The sequence below is a fragment of the Ziziphus jujuba genome, chromosome 2, assembly GCF_031755915.1.
Source record: "Ziziphus jujuba cultivar Dongzao chromosome 2, ASM3175591v1".
NCBI lineage: Eukaryota > Viridiplantae > Streptophyta > Magnoliopsida > Rosales > Rhamnaceae > Ziziphus > Ziziphus jujuba.
This window is the reverse complement of record NC_083380.1, coordinates 27,006,804-27,017,556: the sequence shown is the minus strand read 5'-3', so window position 1 is coordinate 27,017,556 and position 10,753 is coordinate 27,006,804. Positions and strand designations below refer to the sequence as shown.

At 30.2% G+C, this 10,753-nt stretch overlaps 1 protein-coding gene and 1 non-coding gene across 4 annotated transcripts; one reads left to right on the top strand and one right to left on the bottom strand.

Moving 5' to 3' along the window:
• Window positions 1-663: 663 nt before the first annotated feature.
• LOC107409617 (pentatricopeptide repeat-containing protein At1g74600, chloroplastic) lies at window positions 664-4,849 on the bottom strand. 3 transcript variants are annotated; one of them, XR_007241021.2, is made up of 4 exons: window positions 2,016-4,849; window positions 1,735-1,780; window positions 1,456-1,655; window positions 664-1,090 (listed from the first exon to the last, which is right to left on the bottom strand). XR_007241021.2 is itself a non-coding variant. In XM_048473956.2 (2 exons), the coding sequence occupies exon 1, from the start codon at window positions 4,708-4,710 to the stop codon at window positions 2,032-2,034; it is 2,679 nt and encodes an 892-aa protein (XP_048329913.2). In that variant the 5' UTR covers window positions 4,711-4,849; the 3' UTR covers window positions 1,096-1,655; window positions 2,016-2,031. The 3 variants fall into 3 exon arrangements, 1 of the variants encoding a protein (XP_048329913.2); XR_007241020.2 differs by lacking the exon at window positions 664-1,090 and having other exon boundaries at window positions 1,096-1,655; XM_048473956.2 differs by lacking the exons at window positions 664-1,090; window positions 1,735-1,780 and having other exon boundaries at window positions 1,096-1,655.
• Window positions 4,850-4,887: 38 nt separating this feature from the next.
• Window positions 4,888-4,968, top strand: TRNAL-CAG (transfer RNA leucine (anticodon CAG)). Its single transcript has one exon. It is a non-coding gene; the product is annotated as a tRNA-Leu (tRNA).
• Window positions 4,969-10,753: the final 5,785 nt, after the last annotated feature.

Genomic DNA, 10,753 nt, shown 5'->3' with positions numbered 1-10,753 from the left:
GACTTTACTAGAAATTGTGTCATATGCTTTTGCTGCCACTATTTTAGATTAGTTAACATTAGAGTTTACCACCAGTTCAGCATTAATAAATGCGGGGCTTTTTTAGGGAATCTTTATTATATATGATATTTTATGATAAGTTAACAATCGACAGGAACCTCTGATGAACCTTTTGTTTTTAGGCTTAGGCTGATTATTATGAGGTTTTCAAGCAAATCTGCTGCTCACTACATAATTTTGGTATTTTCAATTTTAATCTCTTTGGCTTCTATCCATGTCTTATATGACTAATTCGAGGTTATACATGCTTGTTCTATATACTTAAAACCCTCTTTAATGTGCTTGTTTTTCTTTCGACAGAGAAAAAGTCTGGGTGCATACAAGCCCAAAAAAAAAAAAAAAAAAAAAAGATTTGGGGGTTGCATGGCATGGATTTTCTAACACTTGGGAGATTTTCAAGAAAATTATGCACATTAAAAAATGAAAAGTGTGCCTCATTTATCATCCCTCAAAATATAAAAGTAAGCCTTATTTGATTGGTATAATTATTTATGTGAAATTTAAGTTTACATGAGAAATGTTACTTTTTTCTTTAAACTATACACTAATTGCATATGATTTAAACTATACATACGTGATATTTTTTCAATATTTTCTGAACAGATTGAGATGAGCCACAATCAACTCGGAAAGAGAGTTCGGATGAGGGATTGGATTGCAGATTTGGCTTTTATATATGTGTATATGTTTAATTGTTTTAGAATAATGATTTATGGCTCGTGGGGTTTTTTATAAGATTTATGGCTCGTGGGGATTTTATGTAAATGTAATATGTTAATAATTATTTATACAAATGTTTTTTTTTTTTTTTTGGAAGAAATAAAGATGCCAAAAAATAACAAAAACCGTTCCAAAAAGGTTTTTGATTTATTATCTCCCCCCCCCCCCCGGGGCCGAGAAACAACCATATGTCGGATCTATAACATTTTCCAAGAACATTTGCCTTTAACTTGATCATGTGTTTGCGATAGTACAGCTATGCCGTTAAAGTAACTTGAACTTATCTGATAGCAAAATCTACTGCAAAATGCTGCATGATAAAAAGAAGTTTGAATGAATCTGAACTATAGTCAGTTTAACATGATGTCCATTAATTTCCATCAACAGGAAGTGGTATCGACCTATCACAAGCATTAAAACTAGACACTGCGTTTCACAATGGAGCTCAACAAACCCATTGAAACAGAAAATCTATATGCAGTGTTTTCATCTATTTCAGATTAGTCAGAAGATAGTAGTTGTTAGCATTAATCAGTATTATTCCTACGTGAGGATGAGAGTGCATGCATATATACAAGACACTCACAATCTGTGGTAATCTTATGATTAGAAACCTACACACCAACTGCCTGGGTATTTTTGCATGTAAAGTATGCCATGTTACTTGCCATTTACCTGTTTACAAACTTTGCCAAGTTTCATTAGCCTGAGCTGGTTCTCTAATCACCCTTCAGTGTTCCGAACCGCACAGGTCTAAGATGGACTTTCCCCTGCATTCGATGAATATTGAACTCTCAAAACTCTGGACTTAGAAAATATCGTCTTCCTGTGGCTCAATGTAATGCAAAGTAATTCTTGGCTTTTAGGCAGCTAACCTGTAACATGAAGTATATGTTCAGTATCATAAACTTTGTTCTAGTTTAGATTCAAAAATTTGGAGTTCATTCAACGAACCTAGTCCCTTAAATACATCATTCTTTGTTTCCTTGCATCCGCTTTGCTGGAGGTATACAAAAAGGTAAAAATAAATATATAAAAAATAAATAAATAAACAAAAGGTAATGGACTAGGGGACAAGTCCATCTGTCTTACGTTTGTTCTCTCTCCTAATATTGGCTCTCTTTTCTAATTTACTACATTTAGGGAGTGTGGGATGATGGGTGCGGATTAAAATTTGAGGAAACCTACATACATGTAAAACCGAAGTATCAAAATTACTAGCCAGTGAAACTAACCACAGCATAATTATCGTCACAAAAAGCTCCAGCCAGGTTCTTTCATTACTCCAATTCCCTTCATTTGACTCCTAATCTTCAGGACTTCTTCCCACTGACCCACATCTGCACAAATATTAGACATGGAGATGTAAGCACCAGCATCATATGGCTCCAACTCCATGACCTTTGCAGCTGCTCGCTTTCCAAGCTCAATATCCCCATGTACCTTGCAGGCAGCAAGCAGTGTTCCCCACACCAAAGAATCAGGTTCAATGGGCATATCATTAATGAACCTTTCAGCCTCTTCCAGTCTCCCTGCCCGGCCAAGAAGATCAACCATACAGGCATAGTGACGATAACCAGGCTCAATACCATAGTCTTTAGCCATTGAATGAAGGTGAAAATGGGCTTCCTCAACCAAACCACTATGGCTACAAGCAGATAAAACTGCAACAAAGGTTACTGAATCAGGTTTGATCCCTTCTTTCTTCATAATCTCATAAACTCTTAAAGCTTCTGCACCTCTCCCATTTTTAGCATAGCTTACAATCATAGCAGTCCAACCGATCAAGTCAGGTTCCTCAATCTGATCAAATACTTTGCAACAATCTTCAATGCTTCCAGATTTTGAGAACATTGTCACTAGTGAACTGCCAACAGAAACATCTGAATCCAGACCCATTTTAATGATGTGTGCATGCAGTTGAGTTCCGATACTTGTTTTGTTCAAGAGCGCAATGCTCCCAAGAATAGATGAAACTATGAAGGAATCAATGGCCAAATCAGCCATCAGCATATGATGGAATAACAAAACTGCCTCTTCAATATACCCATTTTGGGCATACCCTGAAGCTAAGGAAGACCATGCAACCTGATCTTTTTCGGGCAGCACATCAAACACACTCCTTGCCAATTTTAAAGCACTGCACTTTGAATACATAGTTATAAGTGCACCACCAACAACTCTATCATTTCCAAGTCCTGCACGAAGAGCATAACCATGAATTTCCTTACCTGTTTTTAAGGAAGGAAGAACAGCACATGCAGTTAGACCTGCATTTAAAGTCATATTGTCTGGCATAACTCCATCAGACAGCATATCTCTAAACAATTCAAGGGCTTGATCTGCAAAGCCATGTTCTGCAAAACCAGCAATCATCGATGCCCAAGAAACATTGTCTTTGGCAGGAATTTCTAGAAAAACTTTATAAGATTCCTCTAAACTACCACATTTAGAGTACATTGTCGAAAGAGAACAACCAACAGAACAATAAAAACCCAGAGCACTTTTAAGAGCGTAGCAGTGGATCTGTCTCCCAAAGTCTAAACAGCCTATAATGCTCAAGACACTAGAGGTACAAAATTCATCTGGTTTCAGACTTTCCTGCAACATTTTCTGAAACAACTCAGTTGCCCTTCCAGAGGCTTGATTCTGAGCATAAGAAGATGCCATTGCAGCCCATGTACCCATGTTCTGTAAATTCTCCATCTCCTGAAACACCCTCTCAGATACATCTGCAGCTCCAACTTTTGAATACATATTAATCAAAGCTGCCCCCACTGCTGCATCTAAATAAAAACCAGTCTTCAATATCAAGCAATGAATTTGGGTAGACTCTTCAATCATGGTTGGTTGAGTGCATGCTGCAATTACACTTGTGAGAGTGTAATTATTTACCTCCTCTCCCGTTTTTCTCATATCTCTGAAAAATTTGACGGCAGATATAGAATCATCCTTCTTCACGAAACCAGAAATGATGGCAGTCCAAGAAACCACATTGCGGATTGGCATCTGTGAGAATTTCTTGACAGCTTCATCCATTTTTCTGCATTTGGCATACAAGTCAACAAGAGCAGTACCTACAAAGACATCTTCTGCATTACATTTTATAACCCAAGCTTGAACTCCTTTTCCAGTTTCAATGTCTTCAATTGCAGCACAAGCAGTTAATACACTTGAAAATGTATAACTATTCGGCACTAATTTTCTACTACACATTTGGCGAAAAATATCCAAAGCAATCCAGTTCTCTTCATTTTTAACAGCACCAGAAATAATGGCATTCCAACAAACCACATTCTGACATGAAACATCATGGAACACTCTCAAAGCATCCACAAAGCTGCAAGTTTTCGCAAACAAATCTATCATTCCAGCACGAACGAAACCATTTGAAAAGAACCCATTTTTCATTGCAAGTGAATAAACCTGCTTACCAAACATAGGAGCTCGTAAGGCAGTGCAAGCTGAAAGAACGCTACCATAGGTTATATCACTGGGCTCAAAACCTGAAGAATGCATCCTGCAATAAATTCCCCATGAATTCAAAAATAAAGCATTCTGATTATAACCCGAGATCATGATATTCCATGAAAAGATATTTGGATGCGGAATCAAATCAAACAGTTTTAGTGCATCTACCATGGCTGCAGATTTACAATACCAATCAAGCAAAGAATTCGCAACAAAGATATTGGATTGCAGAACAGCTGTTCTAAGTAAATGGGTATGCAGAACTTTTGTGTTTGTGATGGTGCACAATCTTGATTTTGCATATTCACTGAAGAACTGAATTGGGTCAAAAGGACTGGAACCTCTTCCATATTTACCCAAAAAAATTGGTGGGTCATCGATAATAGAAAGTGAAGATGCAAATTTGAGGTTCAAGAGTGCGAATTTGGTATGATATTTGTGATTAAAGAGAGATTTCATTTTTGTTTCCAATACAGAACAGAGGCAAGCGTAGCATAAGACTGGTCAGCAGAGCGCGGGAATGTATATCAAAAACATTTTGGTAAAACATTTTAGACAATTGCTTCGAAAAATAAAAACAGACCCAAAAAAAGATAAAAGCGACAAAGGATTTTCTAAGAAGCCTTACTGATAGAGGTCAAGATGGCCGAGTTGGTCTAAGGCGCCAGTTTCAGGTACTGGTCCGAAAGGGCATGGGTTCGAATCCCATTCTTGACAATTGGAATGTTAATTTTGTTTTTCTTATTTTACACAAAATTTTGCCTACCAAATAAAAATGATTTTTTTTTTCTTGTTGGTAATAAATTTAATGGTTGCCAAATTTATAATTTGGAAAGGAAACATCTAAAAATCTTTTATCATATCATATTCTAATTAATTAAAATGTATCTACATATATAACATATATTATATATATATATGACGTTCATTAAAGTCTCTATGTCTCCATATATATCGTGTATTAAAATTTTCATATAATATTAAATTGTATTAAATATTTTTTAATATACAAATGTAATTATATGAAAAATAATAAAAATCTTTACTTATTTGGACATTAACAAATTACATAAATAATAAATTTTATTTTATTAGTAAAAAAAATTTAAGATATCATTTTCAGAATATAATTGTTAAACATGATAATATAAAATTTACATTCAAAATAAATTTTTTGATTTTATTTTATTTACCAAATAAAATAAATATATTTTGTTAATAAATTATTAGTAATTAAAAATAGAAAAATCAGTATAAAAAAAATTACCACGTGTCATTAACGAAAATTTTGATTTTTTAAACTATAATCTTGGTTTCCAATCTTAGCTCAAGACTAAGATTCTCTCATCTACACCCACATTATATGTATATTAAAAGGCTTGTGAGGCAATAATTTTGAATTGGATGCATCAACTTTTAAAAATAAAAATTGGGAGGCTATTGATTAATCATAATTCATAGGGCGAAAAGCCAGAACTTCCTTTAGAAATTAACGGGTACAAAGAAGATACATGTTGGGAAGTAAAATCCCAAACTCTGGACTATTGAACCCCCAAACAAAAAAATAAAATAAAATAACAAATAAGGAATTTTTTTTTTTTTTTTAAAAAACGTAGAAAGTAATAAATAAGGAATTTTATTCACAAACAAAAAGAGGAATTTTGCTAATAGATGGATTTGGAGTTGCAAACAAGGTTTACGAGTGAAATAAAAATAGGAATTTTGCAAATCAATGGATCTGGAGTTGCAAACAAGGTTTACAAGTGAAAGACAAGAACACCCATATTTTTCCCCCTTCCAGTCAAGAAGAACAATAATTAATAAATATGCAGCGCTTGGTTCCAATAGATTAAAATAATATATATAGAGTTCACAATATAATATCGAAGATTTCACAATATAACATCGAAGATTAAGAACCTTTTTATTTGATTAATAAATGGTTTTGGTAAATATTTTGATACAAATTTTATTGTTTATAAAGATGAATAATCAAGATTTCAAATCATAATTTTATAACATCTAGATTTAATAGTTAAAATAAAAATTATTAGTATAACTTTTAAGTGGGAAATTATTAAAGCATTTTCAATAGACATAATTTCAATAATGAAAAATATCTTCTAAAATAATAGTAAAATTTTAAGATATCATCCGGCAACACTTTATTCATGTCATTTATTCCTCTTTTTTCTATGAACATTATTATTCTACTTATACTTCCTTTTTATATTCATATAGATTATCTTTTCAAATATTATATAATGGCATAAGAATCTATGTCATATAAATTAAATTAATATAATATTAAAATAAAAAATATATTTGATTTTTTATATTTGAAGAGCAAAACTATTTTTATATTAAAATATCAATATGAAAAGTTGATGGAAATTCTTTTTTAAAAAGTGAATTCTTTAAAATAAAGAATATAAAATAAATAGAAAGTTCTTTGGGATGCTTTTAAAATAACGTTAAATTAATTTTAATTTTCTTTTGTATTTCTTAAATTAATGTGTGTATATATATTAAATAGTTTGTGAAGGCAATAATTTTGAATTTAAATTCTTTAATTTAAGAGGGGAAAAAAAGTTAAAGGAAAAAGCCAAAATTCCCTTTAGAAATTAAGGGGCATGATGAAGATATATATTTTCTTTCCAAAAAAAATAATAATAATAAACATAAATATTAGCAAGTAAAATCCCCAACACTGGATGATTGAACCAATTAAAACAAAAAAACAAAAAATAAACATAGAAAGTAACAAAAAAGAATTTTGCTGATAAATGGCTTTGGATTAACAAAAATAGTTACAAGCGAAAATATAAGAACAGCAATGGTGGGTGGTTTCAACGGTGGTTCCATCTTCTCGAGGAGTTTATGAAGTTTTGTGCTAATGCTTTGAATGTATTTTCCTTTTTCCTTGGGAGATTTTCCATTTTTTTTTTCTAAAAATCCGTTTGGATAATGATAAAATTAATAAAAATTTAAATTTTTTTAGAAAAATTATATGATTTTCTTCTGTTTAAATATTTAGTATGGGAGGAGAAAAATATAGATTAGGGAATTAAATTTCTATCTATATGGAAATTTTATAATATTTATAAAAGTATCATTTTAATAATCTAAAAAAAAATAGTTTTATAATTTCTTTTAAAATATAAATTTATTCTTAATTTATTATATAATATTAAATTTGATTACTTATAAATTTTAATTTTTTTATTACTCATCATGCATAATAAAAAAAATTAATTTATAAAAAATTAATTTGTGAAAAATTAAATTTAAATAATCAATTTTTCTTTAAGTTTTAGTATTTTTCCAAACGAAACTAAAAGTTTAACAAGGCCAATTGAGAGTATATTGTCTTTGATTTGTTTATGTATTCGGGTTGTTATTATTCTCTTTTGTACTGTTTTATATTTTTTATATTATTTTCTCTTTTGTTTGCTTTGTTTCTTTTGTGCTCTTTTTATTTTATTTTTTTATATTATTTTATCTTTTGTTTGCTTTGTTTTTGGACTGTTCTGACCTAGTTAGGCTGCCCTCTGTTTCTTAGTTCTAACATCTTTTTCTAAAAAAGAACACCAATTTTTACTTTTTCCCCACCAATCAAGAAGAACACCAAATAGTAAATATACAGTTTCCCCACCAATCAATAATAATACCAAATAGTAAATATACAGTAACTCATTGCAGTAGATTAAAATAAAGTAATATCAAAGAATATTGATTATTACTTCCATAGTGATACCAATTTTTTGAAAATAATAATAATAATAATAATTGACAAAAAAGTTTGTTATTTTCTAATGGTTTTAATTAGTTTAATTTATAAACCAAACAGTACACATTATCACTTTTTTTTTGGGGTTCATTTTCACATTTTAATTTACAAAATTGGATTCAATTTATATATTTAAACTATTGTAACACTTCATTCTCTTGCAGCATCCATTGCATTTCAAATGGTATGGATTTTTTATTCATACTTTAGGAAAAATATAACTCTTTTAGAATTACTCTTATTGAAAATTACTTAATTTCATATTTCTTTTGAATTCTGAAATCAATCTTTCTGAAAATACCTTAGTTATTAAGGAAATATTTACTTTATATTTGAACCATCTATATTCTATACCCAAAGGATGTAAGATTAAATATCAAGTAATCTTTACCAATAAGATAGCCTGTTATTACTTTATACCTGTCCATCTTATTCTGATAACATCATACTATTTCACCTTTGGTTGTCACAATCCATCTTAGTATATTGTTTACTGATCTTGTACCTTATTGCCTTTTATCTTTGAGGATTTAGAGGTCTTACAATATACAGCTCTTAGGATTCAACATCCTTGGTGACACACCTTCAATCTCACATCTTTCATGGCTCTTAAGTCTTACAATACACCCTTTTTAGGGTTCAACATCTTCAGTGGAATATTTAAACTACCACCATTCTACATCCGAACGATGTAAAATTAAATATCAAGTAGCCTTTGCCAATAAAATAGCCTGTTAGTATTTCATACCCATTCACACTTATCCTAGTAACATCACATTGTTTTACCATTTATCATCACAATCCATATTAGTGTATTATTTATTGATATTGCCTCTTATCTTGTCCTGTGGGGTTCAATATCTTTACTGGTATACTTCTGTATCCTTAAGTGCTTTAACATTTTACAGTGCGTCCTTTTTGGGGTTCAGCATCCTTTCTAGCATACTTTTGGTTGAATACAGGCTTTGATACCACCATTAACGCCCTATTATTTATATCACCGATATTGTCCTCCATTTATCTATCGCATTCCAAAAAATATAGGATTTTATTTATACTTCCTAAGAGGCCACCTATCCTATGATGGCTCTCATTAAAGCAAGCTCAACCCCAAAGTTTTTTAATACCCTGAAGCCAAACACTTTAAAAAGATTTTGGTTGTCAAAGGACTATCTATTGTACATTTAAACCATTACCGTTCTACATACAAACAATATGGGATTAGACAATTAATATCCTTGACTAGTAAGGTAACTTGCCAATGCTTTGCACTCGTCTACACTTACTATGGCAGCATCATACTATTTCACCTTTTGTCATGACAATCCATCATAATGTATTATTCACTAATCTTGCTTCTTTTTGCCTCAAATTCCTCAAAACTCATAGGTTTTACAACTATCTCATCCAAAAAAAGAAAAAAAAGAAAAGAGAGATGTCACTATTTTTCACAGAGTTAAAAATTAGTACTGAAATGAACCATTGCTGTTTGCTTGGTTGGCTTAATTCTAAAAATTAAATTATAATACCATTTTACAATTTAAAACTAAAATATTCTTTATTCCTTTTTTTGGTCCTGTTATCAAACAGATCCATTAATTCCCTTAATTTCTCTTAATAAAAGAATAAACATATTTTAAGCATGCAAAATATAAAGGAATGTCAAAATGTATAAGCTTGTAAAAATTCGGTTATATATGTGTATATTAGTTCAATTTAATGGTTTTATTATTAGATTTTATATCATTAGTATATGGATTATATCAAAAATTAAAATTTAATTATTGAAACATGAATTTAGTAGAAGTGAACTTGTAAAGATCTTAAAGTAATAAAAAAAAATCATAAAAAGTAACGAAAAGAGGAATTTTATCCCAAAAAAAAAAAAAAAAAGGAATTGTGCTAATAAATGGATTTGGAGTTACAAAGTTTACAAATGAAAGGGCAAGAAGAACACTGATTTTTTTCCCCCTCCAGTCAAGAAGAATGGCAATCAATAAATATGCAGCAATGCATTCCAATGATATCTAAGATTAAGAATTAACATTGAGTTTTTGACAATAGTTCCTTATTTTCTAATGATTATAGGTTAATTAATGAATTAAAATGTACATTTTATTGCTACAATTTTTTTTTTTTTTCAGTTCCACCTTTTCATTCACGAACTTGGATTTAATTTTTATATTTTATTTATCCTGGAAAGAGGTGATTTTTTTTTTTTTGGGGTGTGTGTGAAAGAAAGGGGTAAAAATTAGAAGAAATAAAATTCCAAAGAAAGCATTTCTTTAAAAAAAAAAAGAAAAAAAAGAAAATATATACAAAAATTTCAAACTAGAAATTTGCATAAATATCCCTTCAAGAATAGAGAAAGACCTTACTATATTTTTCACAATTAAAAATCAGTTTTGAAATGAAAAATTATTCTTTGGTTGAGTCAATTTAAAAAATAAAAATTATAAAACTATTTTACGAATTATTATCTTACAAACTATTTTGTTGTTTATTATCAATAAGTCTGCTGCTTATATGGTAAATATGCATGTATATTTTTTTTTAATATTAAAAATCTAATAACTAGAAAATGAGTCCTAAAAGCCAATTAAATTAGCACCTAATGTATAAGTTTTACTAGTATACCATCGACAAATAGCATTATTTGTCCCTTAAAATATTGAAAATGACTGATATATAATATTTAACTTGGAAACACTA